The following is a 26,724-nucleotide window of genomic DNA, read 5'->3' on the forward strand; positions in this document are numbered from 1 at the left end:
TCAGGGGCCAGTGGAAGCTCTGCTGGCTTCAGGGTGGGCTTCTGAGGTCCCCTAGGAGATCATTTCCATTTTAGGCAGCCAGAGAAGCATGGGAGGGCTTCATGGATCAAGCCTGAAAGTAGTAGTTATCATTTCTCTTCATATTCCATTGGCTAGAACTTAGAGAAACAAGGGACAGTGGGCAACGTGGACCAGCTGGGTGCTCGTGGAACATGGGTTATGGTGAGCAGCCAGCAGCCTCTCCCGCGAGCTGTGTAGGGTAGATGTGAATGCACAGACTAAAGGGGCAAGTCTTTCCTACATGAAGAACACCCGGGGGGCTGTATGGACCTTTGGAAGAAGTAAGAATGAAAATACTCAGTCAAAGCACCTGGGCTCAGTGGCTCAGAAGGATTTAGTGGTTAAAATATTCTATAATACTACATTAGTATTCATTCATTGTACATTCTAAATATTCATTTAGTAAGTTAAAATAGTCTACATTCTTCTGCCTCCCCCGCCCCCTGCCCTGGAGTTATTTGTATGGATAGTTGCAAGGCACACACTGGTTTTAAGCCTTATTTTATTATTTTGCATGTAGTGAAACATATAAATGGGTAAGGACTGTGGTAAGTGATACATAGTTCTCAACTCAGCCTCCCTCCCACCTCTGAGTGGTGGCCTTGCCTCACACTTCATTCGGAAAAGGGGAGCCTTCAGAGGGCAGCTTACTCACATCTCCACCACCCTGGCCACTGATCTGCTGAGGCCTGTGTCCAGCACTCATGCTTCCCTCCAGCCCCTCCTATGCCTGTCAGAGGCCAGCCCCTCCTTCCACTCATGTGGAAGATCACATCTTTCTCCTCCTGAATGACTGCCCTCCTGCCTGGATTACCAACCTTGTACCCTGTGTTGAACCACTCCCGCCAACGTCTTAACAAGATCAAGAGCTCTGGGGTGGGGGCGGGGCTCTCCCTGGGCCCTCCGGCCTCTGCTTTACTGCTTCCCTGCAGCAAACTTCTCTAAAGAGTCACCTGAGGTTTCCATCCCCTCTTACTCCCCAACTCACTGCAGAATGGCTTCCCCTCTGCCACTGTATCGAAGCTGCTTTTCTTAGGGTCTCTACTGACTCCCATATGGCCAAACCCAATGGCCACTCTTCTTTTTCCATCCTTCTCAGCTTGTGAGGATGCTCAGCTGCTCCCTCTTCCTTGGGACAGTCTCCCCTCGTGGCTTCTGTGATGCGCCCTAGTCTCCTCTGCCATCTCTTTCATCCCTGTAGGGTGTCTCAGCGTTTGGACTGGGTCCCATTCCCTTTTCTGTCTGCCCTCTCCCCTTATGTGAGTGCATGCAGTCCCGTGGCTGTAAAGATTATTTCTATGCTCATGATTCCTGAGTTCTGCATTTATCCCAGACTCTTTCTCTGGCTGCCTAGCTGACCTGGATGACTTTCCCACTGGAAGCTCAAACCCGACCAGTGCAAAACCAAGCTCTGTACCACTCCCTTGCCATGAAACAAACCCAACAAAAACCTAGCATACTCAGTAGTACCACAATCGAGTCAGGTCAGAAATCTGGGAGTTATCCTTCTTTTTCTCCTAGCCCCCTAATCACCAAGCCCTATTGTAGAAACAGAGGAAGAACATTCAAGTCACTCTTCTTCCCACCACATTGGCTGCCACTGTCCTGGTCCGGGCCACCATCACCTCTCCAGGCATGGTAGCTGCTTCCTGGCAGTCCTGCCATGTCTATCCCTGCTCTCTGACAGCCTGTTCTCCACCCAGCTAGCTTTTAAGAAATGCGCCAGTTCCCGCTCTTTGCAGTGTCGCTTCACACTATGATAAAATCCCAACTGCTTGCCGTGGTTCCATGCAGCTGCACACACACTGTCCCGCCTGCCTCCCCTCCCTCGTGCTGTGCAGCCCTCTGTCTCCTGCACACTCAGCCACCATCGGCCTCTCTTCAGTGCCTCCAGCCCAGCTTCACATGTGCCATCCCCTCTGTCAGGCACATCCTCCTCCAGCACTTCCTGGACCGAGTCGTTCCTAGTCTTTATGCATCGTGCATTCCTGTATGTATTTGTGATCGGATTAGGGCCTCTCATCTCTCTGTAGTGAAGGGACCAGTGGTTTGGTTACTGTTTTCTAATACATTGCAGACCAATAATACACAATAAAAACAGATACTAGATAAAATAAAAAGACAAACACATAATACAAGTCCCATTTTTAACTATCAGATTCAACTGTAGTCAAATTGCATTATTTAAATGCAATTTAGATATTGAAAATATCTATCAAAATAGAAATTGAAAACACATGGATGTTGTGACAAGGTCAAATTGATTTCCCTATTTATTTGTCATGGATTTGTAGCCAACAGTTGGTGTACCAGTAGGGTGCACCAGTGGTCTATAGACCCCACTGTGAATAGGGCTGTTGTAGATTTCAGTTTAAAAGTCATCTATTTAGGGGGCTTTCCTGCACAGCTCATCTAAAGCAGATTCTTGCACACACACCCAGTGCTGTTAGTCTTTCTTCTGTACCTCCTATTGGTCTCCAGGGTGGCACAGAGAATTTGTGATTAGATGTAACGTGAGCAGTTTCTTATCTTGAAATCAGTCTGTTGCTTAGCCGATGAGTAATTTCTTCCACCTCTCTGACCACCCATATTCCCTGTTGAAGGTACTTTGGGCACCTGCCTATGATTGTGGGGACAGAGCAGCTCCCTACCACCCTCTATCAGAAAACAACACCCAAGCCTTCACCAAGACTCAAGCAGATTTTAGTCACCAGTTCTCAGTGGTAGAATCCAATCTGTAGCATCAGGGTGGGGTTGGAGACTCAGCAGGGTCCCTGCATTATCTACATTGAGGGATCAAGACCATGAGACATCCCCACATGACCTGCCCTCTCTTGATAGAGACTGTTCCACCCACAGACTCTCCTTCTTCCTGTTTATTTTGTCTTTTCCATTGCTCCCCAGCTGCACTGGCCCCTTGAAGTCTCACCTCTCACCTTTCCTAGATCCGGGCCCTTTTCCTAGCCTCCTCTTGTATCTGGAGACTCCTCAGTTTCTCCCACATGGGGTGCACATGGCAGTTGTTCTCTCTGGCCCATCTCCATTGCAGAGGAAGCAAGGTGGGCTGGCCTTTAGTTTTTTAAACCTTCTGACTCCTGGTTATCTAATCCCCTGCTAGTACCAGCATACACTTTGGATCTTACTGTGCATAAAAGAACATCTACCTCCTTTTGGTCCAGGTGCCTTCCAAACCCTGGTGGGAGATGTGGTGCCCGAGAGCTCCATCCCAACTCCTGTGTGTGTGAGATTGTGCTATTAATGTTTTTCTCAGCAGATAGAGGAGAAGGCCTATCCAGCCATGTAAATATCTATGCGTTTGCTTATTTATCATCTGAGGATGGGACCAAGGTAGTATCAGTGGTTGTCCAAAAAATATTTGTTAAATAAGTGAATTCTAAAATGAGTGAAAGAACATAATTACTATACTTAGATAAGAGAAGAAAGAGGCTCTTATTTCAGAAAGTCCAAAATGCAAATTGTCTAAACATAATAGTCTCCCTTATCTATGCTGGAGGAGGTGCCATAGTGCTGATAACGCAAAGCAGGAAGAGACAATGGAGGAATTCTTTCTTTCCTTCTACTTAGTGCATCAGACTTGCTTTCTAGCTTCATTGTGCTTTGGGCAATAGGATTAGTTGCCCTTCCCTGAGCTCAGACAGTGCCGATGGGGGCCTGGATGTACCTAAAGACAGGAGGGAAGTGGTTTGAGATTTATTTGCCTGTAAGCAAATGAAAATGCTCCAGCCACATGCTGGTAGTGGAGACAGCATGGGCTTCTGCGGCTGACGCCCCCAAATCACAAGGTGGCCTTTGCTGCCTGGCCCTGGGGGCCCTCTGAGCCAGCCACCCTCAGTGCTGTGAACAGCACCCACCCAAAGGGGCAGGGAGTCACCTGCAGAAAAAAAATCAGAGCTGGACAGATAGAAGGGTGACTTCAGTGGGAGAAGGTGGCTCTGAGTCCCCTGCCAGTGCGCAGGGAGGCTGGGTGACTGTGTCCCCAGGAAGCTCCATCTCTCCAAAGGATGGTGTAGTTCACCTCCCAGAAGATGCCAGCCAGGGTCATCCAGGGCAAGGTGGGCAGCCCAGCCCTACTTCCTTAAACCCGCGGGGCAGATGTGCATCGCAGGCCTTCCTGGAGCGAGACAGCTTCTGTCTCCCTGAGAAGGTCCTGTGGCGTCTCCATGTGGGAATGGCCACAGAGCTGGCTGGTGTGCTCCAGGGAGGAGCCTGTTGCAGGGCTCCCTGTGGCCACTGTCACCAGGCTGCCCATCATGGGGAGCATCTGGCCAGGGACACTTTTCCAGCTCACACGCTTAATTGGACCACACCATGGGACGAGGAGAGGATCTGCCTTCGGTTGCATCTCTAATGAGACAGAGAAGCAGCAGGTTCAGACACTTTTGCCTAGGCTAAAAGTGGGACGTGAGGAATTTGGGGACTCAGACAACTGGCAGATGCTTTCTTTTCCCCACACTTTCCAGTGGCTTCACCCTGTGGCAGGGCCAGAGTTATGGGTCCCCATCCCAGAAAACAAACCAATATTGGTACCTGATGTGAGCCTCCCTTAGCAAGCCACTGGCTCAGGCCCTTAGCTCATGCAGCCCTCACAACAGCTCTAGTGAGTGGGTATTATTTTCTTCATCGGAAAGATGGGGAAACTGAGTAAGGGGGGTAACTAACATGCCTGTGGTTATTCAGCCAATGAGTGGCAGAGCTGGGCTTCAAACCCTGACTCATCTGCCTCCCAGTCACTACCAGGCATCCTGCCACGTGGACAGGGATGGGCCTGGGCCAGGGATGAAAGTGAGGGACAAGTAGAAATTCCAAGGGGTGATTCCAGAGACATTGGGAGCATGGCAAGGGTGGGGCAGTGGAGGAGTTGGGGTTGTTCCAATGGCTTGGAGATGCTGCTCTTATTTCTTGGACAGGCAGAGGTGTTGTTAAACCCCCACAGCATGCCAGACACCAGACTGTCCCACTCAAGAAATGAGTGCCTGGCCCGAATGCCACAACACCGGAGAGGCTCTGCAGGCAAAAACCCTTATGCTTACTTCTTCTGGGTTCATTGAGATGCTGCATAATATTAAGAAAGAAGTCTAATTTTGGCTGGGTTCAGTGGCTCATGCCTGTAATCCCAGCACTTTGGGAGGCCAAGGTGGATGGATCTCTTGAGCCTAGGAGTTCAAGACCAGCCTGAGCATCATGGTGAAACCCTATCTCTACAAAAAAATACAAAAATTAGCTGGGCATAATGATGTGTGCTTATAATCCCAGCTACTTGGGAGGCTGAGGTCAGAGGATCACTTGAGCCCAGGAGGTTGAGGCTGCAGTGAGCTGTGATCATGCCACTGCATTCCAGCCTGGGTGACAGAGCAAGACCCTGTCTCATACATACATACATACTCTAATTATTACTAGCTTCCCAGGCCACTGTAAAGGGGAGGTGGTAGGATTGTCTTCCCCAAGAAAACTAAGGAACACTCCTTTCTTTGATAGTGGATGGCAGTCACTTCTCAATTGCTGCTCAGACACAGAGCAGCCAGGCAAGCACTTAGCTCCTAAGTCAGAGATTGGCTGAGGCCCCGTCCAGAGAGGACTGCTTGTCCACAACCATCACTGGTCTAAAAACTTCAGTAACCCCTTGAAAAGCCTTTGGGGGGACTTTCAGTGTCTGGTTCTGCGTGTAAGGAGTTCGGAAATCACCAATCTGTCCTAACAATGAGTAAAAAACTGAACAGACTGAAAAATCAAGAACTCTTCAGGGATCCATAAGAGAAGTAAGGTCACAGGGCAAACTGCTGCCTCAATATGGAGAGACAGAAAAGTACAGAGAGTCACGGCTTACCTAAGCAGAGATTCACAGGTGGAAACCACCAAGGGAAACAAGACAGGGGTTGGGGAAGGTGTAAGAGAACCTGACTGTAATTGATGAATTGCCGCAGCCTCAGTGTGGCCAACTGTAGAGGTAAAAGTTCTAGGGGGACCCAGTCATGGGGGGGCCCCCATACTTTTGTGAGTTTTACCTCCGGAAGCTCTACCAGGTTCTCACAGTAAACATTTTTCTCACGTAAAAATCCCCTTGTGCTTCTGGCAGGGGGAGGAGAATGAGCCATTTTGAATTATGCTGGAGCAGTCTGTTCTTAACATAGTCTGTCCCCCGGAAAAACTTGCTAACCACAGCCAAAACTGCTGGGGTATTATCAGAGCCTAACTGACTTGGAGGAAGGGAAGTACCCAACTCCTGCCCCCTCTAGCCATCCTGTACCACCTAAGGGAGTGAAGGAAAACAAAACAAAACTGAGAAGCACTTGTGAAGCTCACAGTGCAGAGGCTCAGGCTCACTGAAAGACTGAGACCCACTCTTAGGACTACAGAGTGCTTCTGCTTCCTCTGCGTGGCATCACCACAGTACCAAAAGCCTCCTTACAGCAGTTCCCTTTACCTGGTACACCTTGTCCAGTTATCAAGAAGAAACTACTAGAGATATTAAAAGGCAAAAAACACAATTTGAAGATACAGAGAAAGCATCAGAAGCAGACATGATAGGAATGTTGGGATTTGCAAACGGTGGATTTAAAACAACTATGATTAATATGCTAAGGGCTCTAATGGAGGAAATATTCAGCATGTACAAAAAATGGGCAATGTAAACCGATGGAAATCCTAAGAAAGAGCCAAAAAGAAATGCTAGATATCAAAAACACTGTAATGGAAACAAAGAATGCCTTTGATGGGCTTATTAATAGACTGGACATGGCTGAGTAAAGAATCTCTGAGCTTGAGGATATGTTAGTAGAATCCTCCCAAACAGAAAAGCAAAGAGAACAAAGACTGAAAAAAAAAAAGAACAGAATATCCAAGGACTGTGGGACAACTACAAAAGGTGAAACATATGTGTAATGGGGATACCAGAAAGAGAGAAAGAAAAGGAAGAAATAGATGAAACAATAATGACTGAGAATTTCCTCAAATTGATGTCAGACACCAAACCACAGATCCAGGAAGCTCGGAAAACCAGACAGGATACATGCAAAACAAACAGAAAACAAAAAAACTAAAACAACTGCAACCAGAAATATCCTTTTCAAACTACAGAAAAATCAAAAATAAAAAATTCTGAAAGAAGCCAAAAGAAAAACACCCTACTTACAGAGGAACAAAGACAAGAATTATATCTGACTTCTCAGAAACCATGCAAGCAAGAAAAGAGAGGAATGAAACATTTAAAGTGTTGAGAGAAAAAAACCCGCCAACTTAGAATTCTATACCCCGCAAAAATTAACGTTCAGAAGCAAAGGAGAAAGGAAGATTTTCTTAGGCAAACAAAAATGTAGAAAGTTTGTTGCCAGTAGGCCTTGCAATAAATGTTAAAAGAAGTTCTTTAAAGAAAGTAATATAGGTCAGAAAGTTGGGTCTACATAAAGAAAGGAAGAACACTGAAGAAGGAATGAGTGAAGGTAAAATTAAAACTTTTAATTTTCTTATTCTTGATCTAGTGGATAACACTTTATTCAAAATAATAATATCAAAACAATAGTAATGTACTTGATTACATATACTTAGGTATATTACATACACACACACACACACACACATGCTTATGCTGTATAAGTGAGATGAATGACAGCAATGGTACAAAGGATGAAAAAGAGGAAAAATTAGGATCATTTTGTAATTATAAGGTACTCATACTACCTGTGAAGTGGCATTGTGGTATTTGAAAGTGGACTTGGATTCATTGTAAATGTTAATTGCAAACTCTAAGGCAACCACTAAAAAAAGTTAAAAAAGAAATATAGTTGATATGCTAAGACAGGAGAGAAAATGTAATCAGATAAAATGCTCAATTAAAACCAAAAAGAAATGCTGGAAGTGGAAGAAAAAGTGGAAGATAACAATAGCAACAAAGAACAAAGGCACCAAACAAAAAACGATAACACATATGGTAGATAACTCAACTATATCAATAACCACTTTGAATGTCAATGGTCTAAATGCACCAATTAAAAGACAGAGATGGTCAGAGTAGATTTTTAAAAATGATCCAACTATCTGTTTTTTACAAGAAACCCATTTTAAATGTGAAGACAAATTAATATAAAATAAAAGAAAGTATATGGAAAAAATGTACCCTGCTAACAGTAATGAAAAGAAAGGAAGAGTAACTACTGTATATTTATTCCAGACAGAACAGACTTTACAGCAAGGAAAGTTATCAATGATAAAGAAGAGCATTACATAGAAACAAAGGGGTCAATTCCCCAAGAATACCTAACAGTCCTTAATGTGTATGCATTTAACAGAGCATCAAACTACATGAGGCAAACCTGATAGAACTGCAGGGAGAAATAGATAAATCCACTATTATAGATAGAAATTAACACACCTTTATTGGAAATGGACATATCCAGCAGGCAGAAAATCAGTGAGGACATAATTGATTTCAACATCATCAATCATCAAACAATAATTGACATACATAGACTACTTCATTTAACAATAGCAGAAAACACATTCTTCTAAGTCCATGTGGAACACTCACCAAAATAGTCCACATTCTGAGCATAAAACACACCTTAACAAATTTAAAAGAATGGAAATAATACAATGTCTGCTTGTAGACCACAGTAGAATTAAACAGAAATCAACACCAGAAAGATAATAGGAAAATCTCAAAATGCAAACAATGTACTTCTAAATAACATGAGTCAAAGAAGAAATCTCAGGAAAAATTTTAAAAATATTTTTAACTAAATGAAATGAAAACACAACTTATCAACATTTGTGGGATGCAGTGAAAGCAGTGCCTAGATGAAGATTTCTAGCATTGAGTGCATATGTTAGGAAAGAAGAAAGATCTAAAATCAATAATCTAACTTTTCAACTTAGGAAACTAGTAAAAGAAGAGCAAATTAGATACAAAGTAAGCAGAAGAAAAGAAATAAGAATTAGAGCAGGAATCAATGAAGTTGAAAACAGGAACTCAATAGAGAGAATCAACAAAACCAAAAGCTGGTTATTTGAAAAGATTAATAAAATCAATAAACCTCTAACCAGGCTAACTAAGCAAAAAGAGAAAGAACATAAATTACTAATATCAGAAATGAAAGAGTGGACATCACTACAGATCCCATGGACATTAGGAGGATAATAAAGGAATGCTGTGAACAACTGTATGCTCACATATTTGATAACCTAGATGAAATGGGGCAAGTCCTTGAAAGACACAATCTGCCAAAACTCACACAAGAAGAAATAGACAATCTGAATAGGCCTATATCTATTTTAAAAGTTGAATCCATAATTAATAACTTTCCCAAACAGAAAGCACTAGGCCCAGATGTATTTGCTGGTGAATTCTATCAAACATATAAGGAAGACATTATACCAATTCTCTATAATCTCTTCTGGAGGATAGAAGCAGAAGGAATACTTCCTGACTCATTCTGTGAGGCCAGCATTACTCTAATACCAAAACCAGACAAAGACATTACAAGAAAAGAAAACTACAGATCAATATCTTTCATGAACATAGATGCAAAAATCCTCAACAAAATACTAGCAAATCCAATCCAATAAAGTATTAAAAAATTATACACCATGACCAAGTGGAATTTATCCCAGATATGCAAGACTGGTTCAGCATTTAAAAATCAATTAATGCAATTCATCACAACAACTGACTAAAAAAGAAAAATCATTTCAATAGATGCAGAAAAGGCATTTGACAAAATCCCACACCAATTTATGATTTTAAAAAAACTCTCAGTAAACTAGAAATAAAGGGCAACATCCTCAACTGCATAAAGAATATCTGCAAAAAACCTACAGCTAACATCATGCTTAATGAAGAGAAACTAGAAGCTTTCCCGTAAGATCAGGAACAAGGCAAGGCTGTTGTCTCTCAGCACTCCTTTTCAACATCATACTGGAAGTTCTAGTTAATGCAATAAAGCAAGGAAAGGAAATACAAGATATACAGATTGAAAAGAAAGAAGTAAAACTATCTTCTTCACAGGTGACATGATCATCTATATAAGAAATCCAAAATAATTGACCAAAAAACCCTCCTAGAACTAATAAGCAATTATAGCAAGGTTGCAGGATACAAGGTTAGTATACAAAGATCAATCACATTCCTATATACTAGCAATGAACAAGTGGAATTTGAAATTAATACCACAATACCATTTACATTAGCTGCCCCTAAAATGGAATGCTCAGACACAAATCTAACAAAATATGTACAAGATCCATATGAGGAAATCTACAAAACTCTTATGAAAGAAATCAAAGAACTAAATAAATGGAGAGATAGTCCATATTCATGGATAGGAAGACTCAATATTATCCAGATGTTCATTCTTCACAACTTGCTCTATAGATTCAATGTACTCTTAATCAAAATTCCAGCAAGTTATTTTTTGGTATTATTAAACTAATTCTAAAGTTTATATGGGGAAGCAAAAAACTGAGAATAGCCAACACAATATTGAAGGAGAAACAAAGTGGGAGGACTGACATTGCCTGACCTCAAGACTTACCATAATGCTACAGTAATCAAGACAGCATGGTATTAGTGAAATAATCGACAAACAGATCAATGGAACAGAATAGAGAGCCCAGAAATAGACTTACATAAATATAGTCAACTGATATTTGGCACAGGATCAAAGGCAATATAATGGAACAAAGACTTCTCAACAAATAATGCTGGAACTATTGGGCATCCACATACAAAAAAAAAAAAAAAAAAAAAAAGCTAGACACAGACCTTACACTCTTCCATAAAATTAACTCAAAATAGATCATATACCTAAATGTAAAATGCAGAACTGTAAAACTCTTAGAGTATAACATGGGAGAAAATCCAGATGACCTGTGTATGGCGATGTCTTTTTAGATACACCAGTGGCATGATGCGTGAAGGAAATAATTGATAAGTTGGACTTCATTAAAATTAACAACTTCTGTTCTGCAAAAGACAATGTTAACAGAATGAGAAGACAAGCCACACACTTGTAGAAAATATTTGCAAAAGGCACATCTGATAAAGGACTATTATCCAGAATATTCAAAGAACTATTAAAAGTCTACGACAAGAACACAAACAACCTGATTTTAAAATGTTCCAAAGACCTTAACACCATCGAAGATATACAGATGGCAAACAAGCATATGAAAAGATGCTTCAAGTCATATGTCATCAGGAAATGCAAATTAAAACAAGAGAGATCACTAGTTACCTATTAAAATGACCAAAATCTGGAACACTTACAAACTGAAATGCTGAAGAGGATGTGCAGCAACAGGAACTCTCATTTGTTGCTGGCAGGAATGCAAAGGGATATAACCACTTTGGAAGACAGTTTGATGGCTTCTTACAAAACTAAATATATTCTTACATGATCCAGCAATCCTTCTCCTTGGTATTTACTCAAAGAAACTGAAAACTTATGTCCACACCAAAACCTGCACACAAATGTTATAGCAGCTTTATTCATAATTGCCAAAACTTAGAAGCAACCAAGATGTCCTTCAGTAGGTGAATGGATAAATAAACCATGGTACATCCAGAAATGGAATCTTATTTAGCACTAAAAATAAATTAACCTTCAAACCATGAAAAGACATGAAGAAACTTTAAATGCATATTACTAAATGAAAGATACCAATCTCAAAGGGCTATATACTGTCCTATTCCAACTATGTGACATTTTGGAAAAGACAAAACTATGACGACAGCAAAACAATCAGTGATTGCTGGGGGTTTGGTGGGTGGGTGGGGCAATGAACAGGCAGAGCACAGAGGATTTGGGGGAGCAGTGAAACTACTCTGCATGATACTTGAATGGTGGATACAAGTCACTACACATTTATCCAAACCCATAGAATATACAACACCAAGAGTGAACCCTAATGTAAACTCTGGACTCTGAGTGATAATGATATGTCAATGTAGGTTCATCAGCAGTAACAAATGCACCACTCTGGTGGGGATGTGGATAATGGGGGAGGCTGTGCATGCGTGGGAGCAGGGAGTATACGGGAACTTCCTGTACCTTCTGCTCAATATTGCTGTGAACCTAAAACTGCTCTTAAAAATAAAGTCTTTATTTTTTTAGAAAGAAAAGGGCTTTAGGTTTTTTTTTTTTCAATCAAGAGAAATAGTCTTCTTATGTTTTCATATTTACACTTCTTTTTTTCAGGAGGAAGACCTGAACATCTTTTCCCTGTCCTTTATTTCCCACACATCAGGTTGGCAGCTGCTGTGCTTTATTTTTGCCTGTGTTAAAGTCCTCTCCCACCCCAGCACCTACCTGTTCCTCAACTAGCACCACCACATCTCTGTTCTAAATGTTGTTCTCCTGCAATAAAGGATGTTTGAATTAAACATTCCATTTTATCCTATACCGTATTTCACCATGATCTGCACACCTGTTAGTGCATCAAGGGAAGAACCAACTGGCATTGTTTTGAAGGTGTTAGAAACGTTGGCCTCTTTATTTTAGTGTGTATCTCAGAGTTGGGACTGGCAAAGCTCTATTTCACTTCACTAAGACATCCCTAAAATGGACACAAATCCTTGTGTGTGGTGTCCGTCGGGTGAAGCCATGAGGCTATGATAAAACTATTATCATGTCTCACCTTTTTTCCCCCACTGAAAAACGAGACCAGACACAGCATGAATATTGCAGCTCATTGCCAACAGGAGAGAAGCGGACAGGGAACCACCTCTGGCTTATTGTGAAAACTTTGACATTTCCATTCACTCAAATAGCAAATGTTTATCAAGAATCATGCTGGCTGCTACAGGAGTTAGAAAAACTCTAGAGACACGGCCCCTGCTCTCAAAGAGTTTATGAATCTGTACAAGTATTAGGCATGTAAAATGCACAAAGTGCCCAGGAACTCCAGGATCACTGCCTGTGCACTCAGGGAAGGCTTCCCAAAGAGGCTGGTGTTTGTGTTGGAATTAAATCTGCATAGGAGGGAATAGCCAGAGGGAGGGTGAGGAAAGGACACTAAATTGAAAGGAGGCTGGACAATGAGGGAAGGCTTATTTGGGGAAATTGCAGTCTTATAGCAGCCCCATCCAGCCCAGCTCAGGCCATTCTTGGCCAACACAGGGAAGACTTCAGGTCCCATGCCTCAGCACCCCATCCTTTGGTCCCGCCTCCCCACATGTAGCCCACCTCTGGGAAGTTCCATAAGAGACTAAATATGGTAAAAACTGGACTCTACTGCCTTTTGGGTAGGTAGGAATTTTCCAGCTAGTCTGAAAAGAGCCGTAACCCTCTCATGAAACAAGGAACAGAGACTTCACGCCTCGGGGACAGGAATCATCCGTTTCTGGCTGAGTGTCAGCAGAGCCTTTCTTGGATTCTGCCTGTAACCACTGAATGTGCAGACTCCAAGCCTCACAAAAGCCCTGTTGCTAATAATGTCTAAAGTAAGAAACATTAAGAAAAATGGAGTTGCAGAAGGATCTTTGTTCATGCCACCCACAGGTTTTCCCTGGGTGTGTTTCCCTTAGAACTAGCAACTGATATGAGTCACAGGCTGAGCCTAAAGGAGTTCTAAGATAAGAACAGAAAAAAGTGCCATAGCCCGGTCCACTTTTACTCACCGGAATTTCTAGGAACACACAGGTTATTTCAAACGCCAACCATGTGGCCGTTGTTCACGGGGCTGTTTGCCATGTGTCTGAGGCCTCTGGGTGTGGGAGTGTGTCCATCCGTCTGTCTGTCTGTCTGTGTGGAATTGTATGTCTGTTAGGGAAGGTGTAGAGAGGAGACAGTAGCAGTACTCAGTCGAGCCCCATAGTGAGAGGCTGTGTTGGGTGAGAGGTGGAAGTCTCCTAAGCCATGGGTATTTTTATATTGGAATTTTTAAATAAGCCTCCCTAAGTTTATAATTAATAATACTTTTGTTGTTGTTTCCTTCCAAGTTAAAAGAAACGCTCCCACCCTCTACCCTCACCACACCACATGGGGTTTCCTTTACAGCGAAGCTAATGGTCTGCCAGGTGGAATCATTACAAACACTACAAGGTGTGAAGATAAATGTTTCTACTTAAGGGGAAAATGCATCTCCATTACCAGCAGATTATGACAGTCTCAGAGTTAAAGCCTCTACAATAGATGGTTTTTATCTGGCCTCTGAGAAAATGTGGTGATGAGATGTGTTCACATTCTCTGAATGTTTGGGGCTTCCCTGGTGCAATCCCAGGTATCCTAATTGCATAAGGAGCCTGGTAGTGCCCCAGTACGGGAAGGGCAGCATGGGAACCCCAGCAAGTTTGGACACCAGTGATACTAATAGCTATTATTTATTAAGTGCCTACTGTGTCCCTGACCTTTGTGTTATGCGGTTTTCATACATCTTCAAATCCTCTCAACAACTGGAGGAGTTGGGAATTGTTTCACTCATTAGACAGATGGGAAAGCTAAGACCCCAAGAAGTCAAACAATCTGCCTAACACCCTGAAGCTCATCAGTGGTAGAGCTGAGGTTTGAACACAAATTTGGGTAACTCCACAGCCCAAGCCCCTATATGCCACTCCATGCTGCCTGCCTTTGCTCATTAAATGATTGATTAAATGGTTGATCTGTACGGTACAGAAATTCTTGAGCACACCATGGGACCATTTGCCTCAGGGTGAATGCAATGATTTGAACAGTCGTTCATCCTTCAGGCCCAGTGAGAAAAAAATGCTGCTGATAACAAACTTGCATACATTTATGTGGGCTCTTTCATAACGTTTTCTGTGCTTTGAAAACAGTTTTGGTAATTTTCTAATCCTACAGTGGCCCTCAGGGGCTTGCTTAGAGAGCCTTTGAGGAGAAGTGCCTTCCTGCTCTGTGTACCTCTTTTTCTCTTTCATAAAAATGTTAGATATTTAAGGTGTACAACGTGGTTTTGAGATACATCTACAGTGAAATGATTATTACAGTCAAGTAAGTTAACATAATCCATTTCCTGAAATCTACTCTCTTAGTGAATTTCCAGTGTATAATACAGTATTATTAACTGGAGTCTGGATACTATACATCAGAGCTCTGGACTTCATCCTATGGAACTGCACCCTTTTACCCTTTGACCTACATCTTCCGATTCCCTCCACCTCCCCGGCCCTGGTAACCACCATTCTGCTCCCCGTTTTTATGTATTCAACTTTTTTAGATTTCACCTATAAGTGAAATTATGCAGTATCTGTCTTTCTGTGCCTGGTTTATTTCACTTAGCAGAATGTCCTCCAGATTTCTCCATTGTGTCCTAAATAGCAGGATTTCCTTCTTTTTTAAGGCTGAATAATATTCTGTGGTATATATTGCCTATATTTTCTTTATCCATTCATCTGTCAATGGACACTTGCCATACTCTTGACCACGGAAAGGTGCTCCTGTCCCAGAGAAGATGCCGGCCTCCTGAGCGTACAACAGTGCTGGGGAACGCTCCAGCAGTGCAGGGAAGGGGGCCCCCAGGCAGTCCCGGGGCCACTGGAGACCTCTTCCTTGTGGGAAGAACCAGGAATTGAGTAGAGGAGAAGCAGCACGGAGGAGGGCCTCCAAGGAGAGAAGAGCCCTTACGGCCACATCCCTGGATCTCCCAGGACCAGTTCAACGTGGCCAGTGCCTTTTTCTCTCTCCCTCTTCCTCATCAGCTGTCCTTCCCTTTGCTTCCTTCTGCTTTATTTCCTGGAGATGCTCCCAGAGCACCCTGGTGGTAGCAAACTTGAAAAGAGCCCCTGTTTGTGGAAATGCAAGGGGTTGTGTGACTGCATTTGCCAGCCCAGGAGAGACCCTGAGGCAGGGCAGTAGAAAGCTCCTGGGCCTCAGAGTCAGAGCTCAAAGCCTGTCTCTGCCAGTGTCCACCTGTGGGATGCTCACAGCAGCCACCTGACAGCCACCATTTACTGAGCACATCCTGGGCCTGCCAGCCTCAGATCTGCCCTGGACCTTCTCTGCACTGCACCAGATCTAGACAGGCTGTCCGCCGCAGACCCTGTTCCCCAGACCCCCTTGTCACCTGGCTCCCAACTGGCTTTGTCCAGAGGGAGCCTGGAGGGTGGGCGGGTGGAGAACCAGGCTACTTCTCACTCACTGTTCCTGCCCTGGGGATATCTCCAGCAGGGTCTGGGTTTCCCCGGGCTCCAGTTCCCGCGGGATAGACCTCCATGGTTCCACCTTCCACTAGGGACCCCAGCAATGAGACCCCTTCATCCCACCAGCCCAGGAGTGGTAGTGGCTCCCTGCTCTCACTAATCTTGGGGTGTTCCTGCTGTCTTCTCCACTTTGCCATCACCTCGTTAAATTCCATCTCTTTAGATACTCAAGTCCTGGTTTTCCCTGAATAATCACAGTTTGTCAGCTCTGAACTAAGCCCTCACCAGCGTTTCTCAAGATAGCCCTCAGAGACTCTTGTTGTACAGCTGAGGACCTGAAGCTCAAAGATGCACAGGGATTGGTTTAGGGTCACTCGGCTGGTGAGTAGTTCAGCCGGAATTCAGACCTAGGCCTGTCTAGAGCATGCCTGGGCTTCTACTCACTCCTCTAGTTGCTTCTGTGAGTTTCCGTTTCCCCTTCCCTGAAAGAACCAACAAGATCTACACTTCAGTGTTGTTTGCAGGACTAGAGAGTGCCTGTAGTGTGCCTCCAACCCTGCTTCACACGCCTCAGGACACCTCCAGCAGGGTGGCCTGCTCTGCAGGGAGGGCCATCTTGTTTTCCAAGTGGCACCCGCTGCTGCCAGTGAGTAGTTTCAGTGGCCAGTGTGGAGAGGGCACCTCTTCTGGCCTGTATGGCGGGCAGTGCCTGTTTTGCACTGGCCAGGGTGTTTGGTTACCCCAAGGAAGGGAATCAAAAGTTAACTTTTTCATTTTGGTTTTTTTTTTTTTTTGGTCAGAGTTCTTACTGGTTTCCATGAGTGTGGGTTTGAAGTTGGCACTGATCGAATCTGTGGTTCGACTGTTTCTTGAAGAATGTTTAAGTGGCAGCACTGTTTATTTCTGAGTCCTCATCCAAGAACGAGCTCCTTGTGGCATAAAAAGCACCGAACTCCCACTGAAGCCGTCTTTGTGGTGACAGAGATGGAACCACTCTTACCTTGCAACCTCGAATGCAGTACCAAGATACTAAAGACACTAAAAACAACTTTTTCTTCCCCTAACATGATGGAATATTCGAGTCAGAACCCTAAGGCATCATCCTAGGGTAGAATAAGCTTCCATTTGACAGAGGAGAAAAATCAAGGCTCAAAGAGGTTAAGGGATCTGCTTAAGGTCACACAGTGTGGTGTTGGTGGCAGAACCAAGCCTTATGCCCAAGGCACCTAACTCTGGTTGCTCTAGAGGCTGTGCCCTGGCTCTGCAAGCAGAGCTAGAAGAACCGCTCCATGTTCGTCATTGGCCAAGCCTCAGCAGGGCTGTAGGGGATCAGGTTAGGGACACAGCCCTGTGATTTTAATAGACCCAAATTACTACTGTGGTCACAGAAACAGGCTTGGGATTAACTATGCCTTTCAGTAAAGATTTTGTCCGGAAATATCTTAATTTTATTTACTGGGTTGTCTGGCACATAATAGCATGCATTATTAATACAGTAGCTTAATACTCTTTATTAAATAGGCATACTCTTTGCATTGTAAAACGAACCTCTCTTTTACGATGTACTTCACAATGCAGTGTCACAACGGCACGTGCTCAGAATATTAGAGCAGGCTTCCATTCCGCCTTCCATGAAATACTAAAAAAGAGACCATCTCTAATGCAACTCAGTAGCCTGGTGATTAATCCATAAGCACATTTTTAACTGAGTTCTCCTAGGCCATTCTTTGTCTTAAGGGCTTCAGACAAAGGTGAGCATGTGGTTCTCAAACTTTTATTCTCCCCTACTGCCCAAGTCTGTCCACTACCTCCAATGGTGAGTCACGGAGATTTCGTCTGCCACCCGCGGCCTTGTGAGCGCTACAACCACGGAACCGTGGTGGAGTTTTACTGCGATCCCGGCTACAGCCTTACCAGCGACTACAAGTATATCACCTGCCAGTATGGAGAGTGGTTTCCTTCGTATCAAGTCTACTGCATCAAATCAGGTAAGATTGAAGTCCTCACCCTTGGAGGAGAAGGACCCTCCTTGGACCATCTGCATATAGTGGGTGGTGGTTATGTACCAAGCTGTATCTCTCCTCCCACACCCAGTGTCAGGAACAGGATATCGAAACATATCATTGCAGGTCGATGGGGCTGCTGTTGGGCTCTGTGCCAGATGCTTGTAGGTCCTGTTCAGAGGGTCAAGAGTATTAACCTGTCTGCTGGAGGTCCTTCCATGGATGCTAGGGGCCTAGGGACCCCGTTCAGAGGGTGGGGAGTATTAACCTGTCCATTCCCAGCTTAAAAAGCTGACCCTCTAAACAGGGTCCCTAGATCCCTAGCGTCCATGAAAGGACCTCCAGTCTCCGCACTCTTTTTTCTCCCAGCCTTGTCCCTTTCCACTGGTAAGGACACAGGCCTATGGGTGTGACCAGAATTACATGCATTGCCTTGGACCCAAGTGACACATAACTTTACCTTTCTCTTCCACTCAAGGACACATATCAGAATACAAATGATACTGTGGGTAACACCTGCTCTCGCTTGTAAAACTATAGGCCATTTGCAAGCTTCAGGGCTTCATAGTTAAAAGCAAATGACTTACTTGCAAACCACCTTCCCCACTGGCCTCAGTGCACCGGGGTAGTGACCACAGGATAGAGACTGGGGCACCAGCACACACCCACTGTCTCCTTCCCACTCTCCCCAGCCCTTTCCAGGCTGGGGATGCTGCCCTGAGCAGTGCTGATGACTGCATGCCTTTCCCCTGGACACAAGGAAGCGCTTGTTAATGCCAGGTCTCTGGAGGCGCACACATGATCCTGTGAGCAAGCGAGGGGAGAAGTGCAGAGACAGTGTCTAAGGGGGTGGGCATGACAAGGCAGGGAGACATCTAAGAGACAGGGTGGCCTGTGCCCAAAGGATAAGAGTCTCTTCTGGAAGGGTCTGCTCTTGCTGCCCCTGACCTGACAGGCAGTTGATGGCCAGAGGTGGTAGAGCATGAGAGCTGTGGAACAGGGGTCCCCTTTACCCTCTGTTTCTTGCTTTACCCAACCCCACAGCATATCCCAGAACATTCACAAAGGGCCCAGCTTCCCACTCCCCCAGCCCTTGGTCCATTTCGGAGCAACTTCTCCAGGCAAGAGGGATGCCCACCTTTGTTCTCAAGAGGGAGATGCATTATTTAAGCCTGTGCCAGACCTGCACCTGGGACTGGAATGTGAGCATGCAGGTCTGCAACCTGGCAGAGCCCATGCTGGAGACAGGTTTTTAGTGTTGGGTGGATCCTGATGCAATTTACGTGAGCTGCAGGGGCACATGGTATCTCTGCCGAGCCCTGGGGGTCAGAGGCACCTTGCAGGCATCTCTTGTGCCAGATGAATCCAGCAAATGAGCCCACGGGGAACCTTGGGACCTCTCTCGGTCTGGGAGCCTCACGTACAGCTTTGTTCTCCCTCACGCAGAGCAAACATGGCCCAGCACCCATGAGACCCTCCTGACCACGTGGAAGATTGTGGCGTTCACGGCAACCAGTGTGCTGCTGGTGCTGCTGCTCGTCATCCTGGCCAGGATGTTCCAGACCAAGTTCAAGGCCCACTTTCCCCCCAGGTCAGTTTCATGTCTTGGCAGCTGTGGCTCAAGGTCTGACTCAATGCAGCCACCCTTAGCAGCAGCAGAGAGAACATGATGAGTGAAAAGTTGAAGCTCTAAAGGGAAACAGGAGAGAGCAAAAACAATGTTCTGGGATGTTTTGAGCACCAAGCTGGAGACAGACCTCATTTTCCTCTTTCTTTCTTTCCTACCTCTCTCCCTCCTTCCTGCAGTAGACCATTCGCAGGTGGGCATCATGGGGGGCTAGCGATGGGATCACAGAGTTAGGGCTGCAGGCTGTGGACTTCTCCACCCAGAGGCACCATTCCCACTGTGGTCCCCCTGCATGCGGCCCTGGAGTGAGGCACCACACAGCTCAGTCTATAGGGCGGGTAAGACACGCACACAGCTGACTGGGACACAGGTCAGAGGTGTGTCAACAAAAGTGTTATGCATTGAGAAGCCTCAGGAAGGACAAAAGACTTTTCTGATTCCAGGAGGAATCAGGAAAGGGCTAGTGAGAGTCTACCATGAAGTCTTATCTGAACCCCTGGAGTGGGACATGTGGAAGGCGCTTCTGCACCCTTCTCAGCTGCACCAATCAGCTCAGATTGGTACCTTCAGCCTCAAGTCGTCACCACCAAAGAGGACTGCACCAGCGCCCTTAGGAACAAAGAAGAGCCATCCAGCACTACTGCTGGCAAATCATTGTTCCTGGAGGGAGAAGTAGTTTAGAAAGCAAAAGCATAAGTTTATGAACATTGAGAAGAGGAGGTGAGGACAGCAAAACACTGCAGAACACTAGCCAGGGGCCACTGATACAAGCTGTCTTTTCCTTGCCTTTTGTGGCCATGTCGGAGTCTTCTCATTTCAGAACCTAATGCTTCAGAAAAGGGCGTTTGTTTTTTGCCCACAGAGACAGCCTAGTCCCCAGAGTCATATGTACCTGAAAAAGGGACTACTGCTCATGGAGGAGGAGGCTCCTGGAATTAACCACTTCTCTCTTCCCTCCAGGAAAATGCAGTGTGTCTCTCACACCTCCCAGCTGTGAGAGGAGTGAAGGAAGTGGGCAGAGCTGCTGGAGACAGCACCTGCCCGCCTTTGCCTTCAACCTCACACCCCACAGGGCGGCCTCCCTCACTTAGCAATTCTCCCCTGCCTGACAGCAGGGACCCCCTATGGTCACAACCTGTCAGGCGCATCCCTCTTTCCCCAGCCACAAATGTGTGCTAGATGTGGGTGTCACCTGCATCCCTCCCCAGGCCCAGAGGTGTGTCAGTGCCATCCTGGTGCCACAGCAAGCTCTTGCTAAGATGCTGAAACCTTCCTTCCTCTCCAACCTGCCATCCACTCTCTGTCTTCCACATTATTATATATTCATCAAGGGACCGTGTTCTATCATTGAGCAATTACAGTATCTCAAGAAGGCCTAAGGATTACAAAGAGAAAGCCAACCCGCAAGGCTGTGATTGATAGTGCATTCAAGTACTTTAAAAGGGCCCACAGAGCTATTTTTCTACATATTCTTGGAAGAAAAGTTTCCAGGATATCCACTAAATATTAAGATGTTTTCAAAATGTTCTCGAAACCCTTTCACTTGATGTTCTTCAGCCCTTGAGTCTTTCATCTTATATTATTCTTGAGTTGTTTTGGGGAGGTTGGCTTCAAATACATGACATGAATCCAAATACATGACAAGAATCTCAAGGGCAAACCAAGAGTGGACTTTTTTTCTCCAGGTTCCACAAGAGTAGAGCCTGCAGGGATGTTGACGAGGGGTGTATGGGAGCTGAGTGGCATGGCGGGGACACGTGGAGGGGAAGCAGCCAGATCGTGGGAGCTGTAGCCTGGGTGTGGACTGTTAGGGTGAGAAATGGAGAAGAGAGGCGTCTGCTCACCTTGGCCTAGACAACGTGGAGTTGCCAGGGATGGTGAGGAGGCAGGGAGTCCTGAGTGAGAAGAGGAGGGCAGCACAAGACAGTGAAGTGGCCGGAGAGGAAGCGAGTGTCATTGTCAAGGAAGCAGTAACTAGTGGTGGCTGTGGAGGGAGAGCAGTCTGGCTCGGAGCAAGCTCCTCCTTTCCTCCTGCTTCTTGCCTCCTGCCCCCTGAAGAGCATGGTCTTGGTGGTCTCCCGCCCTCTCTGGGCAGTCTTTAAGAGCTGTGGGACAAGGAGTCCACCACCATAATCTCCAAGCCTTTGCAAGGTGTTTCAAAAAGTCAGTGGACTTGAGCATTAGAGAGACACACAGCCTATGCTTCCCCTCCACCCCCAGACGTTTCATCTTCTTGGATTTAGAGCCCCTGCCGCCAGCACTCAGAGATTCAGGGTCTGCCCGCCCAGCTGGGTCTTCTCTTCCTGATATTTTACCTTTGGCCTCCTCCCTCAGCACCAGTTCCCAGCAGAGACAATAAGAAACCAAGTTCCGGCCAGGCACAGTGGCTCACGTCTGTAATCCCAGCACTCTGGGAGTCCGAGGCAGTTGGATCACCTGAGGTCAGGAGTTCAAGACCAGCCTGGCTAACATGGTGAAACCTTGTCTCTCCTAAAAATACAAAAATTAGCTGGGGGTGGTGGCGCATGCCTGTAATCCCAGCTACTCGGGAGGCTGAGGCAGGAGAATCACATGAGCCCGGGAGGTGGAGGTTTCAGTGAGCCCAGATCATGCCCCTGCACTCCAGCCTGGGTGACAGAGTGAGACTCTATCTCAAAAAAAAAAAAAAAAAAAAGAGAAAAGGAAGAAACCAAGTTCCATTGGCTACTTATTAGCCACCCTGGGTTCCTCTTGAGGCCAGGAGCAGAGTGTGGGGGTCACACAGAGCCCAGGCTGTGACGTCAGATGCCCCGGACTCCAATCAGGCAGTGTTGAATGTGCAGAGTGCTGAGAAGCAAAGGGAGCAGGCCAGGAACTGTGTGCGCACCCACGTGAGGGAGCCCTGCAGACATGCAGACTCACTTTGCCGCCGCTCCTGGAGCCCTCACACCAGCAACCCGGGCCTTGCTTAGAAGAGTGGCGGGGGGTCAGGAGGTGGCGGTGAGCCTGCGCAGCTTGAACGGGGTAGTGACATAGTGCTCACAGCTTTCCTTTTTTTTCCTTCTTTCCTAAGTTTTTCTTTTTTTTTTTTTCTATCTAGACTAAAAGGTAGTGATTTTTATACTACAGCAGAAAACAGCAAAGAAACATGATGAGCATAGGGCCAGCTAGTCCGTCTGGGCACTGAGGGTCCACAGTTACTGTTTTTTGTTTGTTTGTTTGTTTTTTATGAGACAAGGTCTCGCTCTGTTACCCAGGCTGGAGTGCAGTGGTGCGATCATGGCTCACTGCAGCCTCAAACTCCTGGGCTCCAGGGATCCTCCTGCCTTAGCCTTCTGAATAGCTGGGGCTACAGGCACGTGCCACCACACATGGCTAACATTTGTATTTTTTGTATAGACAGGGTTTCACTATGTTGCCCAGGCTGGTCTCAAACTCCTGGGCTCAAGCAAAACCTCCCAAAGTGCTGGGATTGCAGGTGTGAGCCACCACACCTGACCTATTTTCTATACTTTTAACAGTGCTATTCCACTTTCAATCCCATCCTACAGGACACTGCAGAGGTGCACTGGGATGCTCTGTTAGAAAGGGTTATGTTGTCCCCTGCCCCATGAGCTTATGGCCAGAAGGCCAAAGCCCACAGGTCAAAGGAGCAAGGGAAAAAGCATGAGGAGATAGTAAGGCCCAGAGGCAGGAGGACACGAGAGAGTGACAAAAAGAAAACCTCCTCTCTCCGGAGCACGGGCAGCCGGGATGGCAGCATCATCTTCCAGAGGAGTCCCTGAAAGGAGGCTGGTTCTTCCATATTATCCTCCATACGGGACTCTGCTGCCCATCGTGGGTCCTGAGGACCCCGAGTGCAGGAGGGAGCGTGGGTAGCCTCATCCCCAGAGTGGCATGGCTCTCACATGTCGACACTTCTTTCCTTTACACAGGGGGCCTCCCCGGAGTTCCAGCAGTGACCCTGACTTTGTGGTGGTAGACGGCGTGCCCGTCATGCTCCCGTCCTATGACGAGGCTGTGAGTGGTGGCTTGAGTGCCTTAGGCCCCGGGTACATGGCCTCTGTGGGCCAGGGCTGCCCCTTACCCGTGGACGACCAGAGCCCCCCAGCATACCCCGGCTCAGGGGACACGGACACAGGCCCAGGGGAGTCAGAAACCTGTGACAGCGTCTCAGGCTCTTCTGAGCTGCTCCAAAGTCTGTATTCACCTCCCAGGTGCCAAGAGAGCACCCACCCTGCTTCGGACAACCCTGACACAATTGCCAGCACGGCAGAGGAGGTGGCATCCACCAGCCCAGGCATCGACATTGCAGATGGTAAGTGCTTGCCCCAGGGCCCAAGCCACACCTGCAAACACCTCCGCACCAGCATCTTCAAGCCAGCTCCTTGCTACGCATGCTCCACCCCCCAGCACAGAGTCGAATCAATCTGTTTACCTCTCACTCAGCATAAATTGCTTCATGCTCTCTCTCCATGTAGAGGCCTTGGGCAAGGCCAATTATTGTAAGGAATGATCATCATCTTGCAAGTAATGAGCCCATTAATGGAAATTTCAAGAGGCACCAAAAGGCACTGAGCCATCCAGAGTAGAAAGGCAACAGTGGCCGGTGCTTCATTTTTGTAGTGTCTGTATGATCTGGAATGTTTTTCTTCTTTATTCCTTAATTAGATAGGACTCCTGGAAGTGGGGCTTAGGGACAAGATGGCACATACATGCCAGGAGGAAGGATCCAGAGGCACGCACTACGGCCCAGCAGTGTGTTCTAGCCCCAGAGTTCTGTGTACATAGAAGTTATTTTTACCAGATGTGAAGTAAAAGATGCATGTGTACCTGTCACAAGGAAGGGTAGTTTCATGGTAAAATAAGGAAAATGTGTCAGATTGATTAGGTTTCTGTTTCCTACAGAAGGGGAGCCCCAGCGCCGCTTTGCAAATGAGAGCACTAATTTGGCTTATATTGAGAGTAAATGGCAGGAATGGCATGGAAACAGAGGTCTCCTGGGCCACCACAGTGTTCCTTTTCTGCAAACCAGGCTGCCTTTCTGTACTTGAATTTGCAACTTTCTGGCTTATATGACCATTAGGGCCTATGGTTAAAATCTAACATTTTATTTTTATGAACTGGAAATAAGATCATAATTGTTTCCTGGCAAAAAACAATTGTTACAGAAAGGTGTTGTATAGGAGGTTGATTTATTTGGTTATTAACTGGTATGTGGAACTTAACATTTTCTTCTCCTCACTAATTTGAGAAACTGTAGATATTTTAATGAGGCATATAATTCCAGATCGTCATGGTGTTTTCTGGTTATGTTAAGCTAATAACCGTCCCTTCTTTTACAGAGATTCCTCTAATGGAAGAAGATCCCTAATATGGGGCAAGATCCAGATGACTCTCCTGCTCCTTTGGGGAAAGGACCTTGTATCTTGGAGTGAGGTCACAGAAGGATAGAGCTTGGGGGCAAAATGTCTAACTTATCTACATGGGGACCGCAGTTCACATTGTGCATCTCAGGCTCCACAGTGAGGCTGACAAACTGCAATGGCAGTGCTTTTAAATGAGATTTGAGGATTCGCCAAGACCCATGGGGAACCAGGGGCAGCGGGGAAGCCCTTGCGCGGTCTTGGATGGAGGTGTTAAATGTGTATCGTGCTGTGGAACATGGGACAATTCCACGCACATCCCACCAAATCATCACGCATCCCATTGACTGGCAAGTACCCCCCACCCCCTCTGAAAGCATGTCACATCATGTAAATTTGCTTCTAACATCTGCTTCAAACTGTCTCCAGACTCCAAATTTGGATGGGTCAGCCTCTGCAGAAAGTTTGTGTTGAGATGCTGGAAGAACAGCAGAGCCTCCTGCACCCTCAGTGAGGGACCAGCTCCCAAAGGAAAGGTCCTTGTGTGACATTTGGAGAATCTTCCTTCATCCAGACAACTCTACTCGAAGCAAGACGAAAGCAGGATGTGGCAGTTCCAGTGAGAAGGGAAAGGAAAGATGGGCAGACTCTGCTTTCTGGAAGTTTCTTCACAAAGTAGAGCTCATGAACTCTGTGCTGTCTTCTGGTAACATATCATCAGTGTTTGTATTCATGGTGTGGCACATGGATCCAGGGCATTGGGTAAATCTGGTGGTTTTTACACATGGTCAGAATGTGTTCAAATACATCTCATGATGGAGACAGTAACCGAGGTAATGTTTTGTTTCAGCATTTTAAAAAGACTCCACTTAACATTTATCTCAGAATCATGAGCCTCTCTCTAGTTGACAATTGTCATTGTTACCCCCAGCCCCAAATTGAACCATACGTTTATTTTCCAAAACAGAAATTGTTTCTGTAAACATATCTGACCTTCAAAAGAAGTGTGAGGTTGGATTTTTCCCCCTTTTTTTTGTCCTAAGATTCCAGGAGGCTGGCCTCCCAGCCCAGATAGCTCAGCCACCTCACCTGCCTATCATTCCTGCATTCCTACTTTGAGGGTCTCATCGTGCCCACTGGGTGTTGTTCCTAAGAAACTGATTGATTAAAAAATTTCCCGAAGTGTCCTGAAGTGTCTCTTCAAATACATGTTGATCTGTGGAGTTGATTCCTTTCCTTCTCTTGATTTTAGACAAATGTAAACAAAACTCTGATCCTTAAAGTTGCTATGCTGATAGAGCGGTGAGGGCTGGAAGCTTGATCAAGTCCTGTTTCTTCTTGACACAGACTGATTAAAAATTAAAAGAAAATGACAGTTTGAAGCTTGACTTTAATAGTGCAGTAGAGTCGGGTGGGCAGGAGTGGGGTGGTGACAGTGATCATGGATGATGGGGTTCAATGTAAGATTAAGAACAGAGATGGAAGGAGATAACACACAGGCAGTGCTCACCTTCTAAATGGAGGTTGTCTCAGAGACCACTGGGCAAGTGCCTCATTTTCTACCAGGCAGTTCAGAAGAGG

The 26,724-nt window shown here is 45.7% G+C and overlaps 1 protein-coding gene across 7 annotated transcripts in view; it reads left to right on the forward strand.

Annotated features, from left to right (window-relative positions):
• The window catches only part of SUSD4 (sushi domain containing 4), a 146,419-nt gene extending 119,906 nt beyond the window's left edge, over positions 1-26,513 (forward strand). For 5 of the 7 annotated variants that reach the window (XM_054525499.2, XM_054525471.1, XM_054525489.2 and 2 more), the window contains 4 exons: positions 17,965-18,156; positions 19,618-19,762; positions 23,713-24,095; positions 25,123-26,513. In XM_054525499.2, the coding sequence (XP_054381474.1) occupies positions 17,965-18,156; positions 19,618-19,762; positions 23,713-24,095; positions 25,123-25,151 (749 nt within the window). In that variant the 3' untranslated portion in view covers positions 25,152-26,513. 7 annotated transcript variants of the gene reach the window in all.
• The last annotated feature ends 211 nt before the right edge of the window (positions 26,514-26,724 follow it).

This window comes from Pongo abelii, chromosome 1 (genome assembly GCF_028885655.2).
Source record: "Pongo abelii isolate AG06213 chromosome 1, NHGRI_mPonAbe1-v2.0_pri, whole genome shotgun sequence".
Taxonomy (NCBI): Eukaryota; Metazoa; Chordata; class Mammalia; order Primates; family Hominidae; genus Pongo; species Pongo abelii.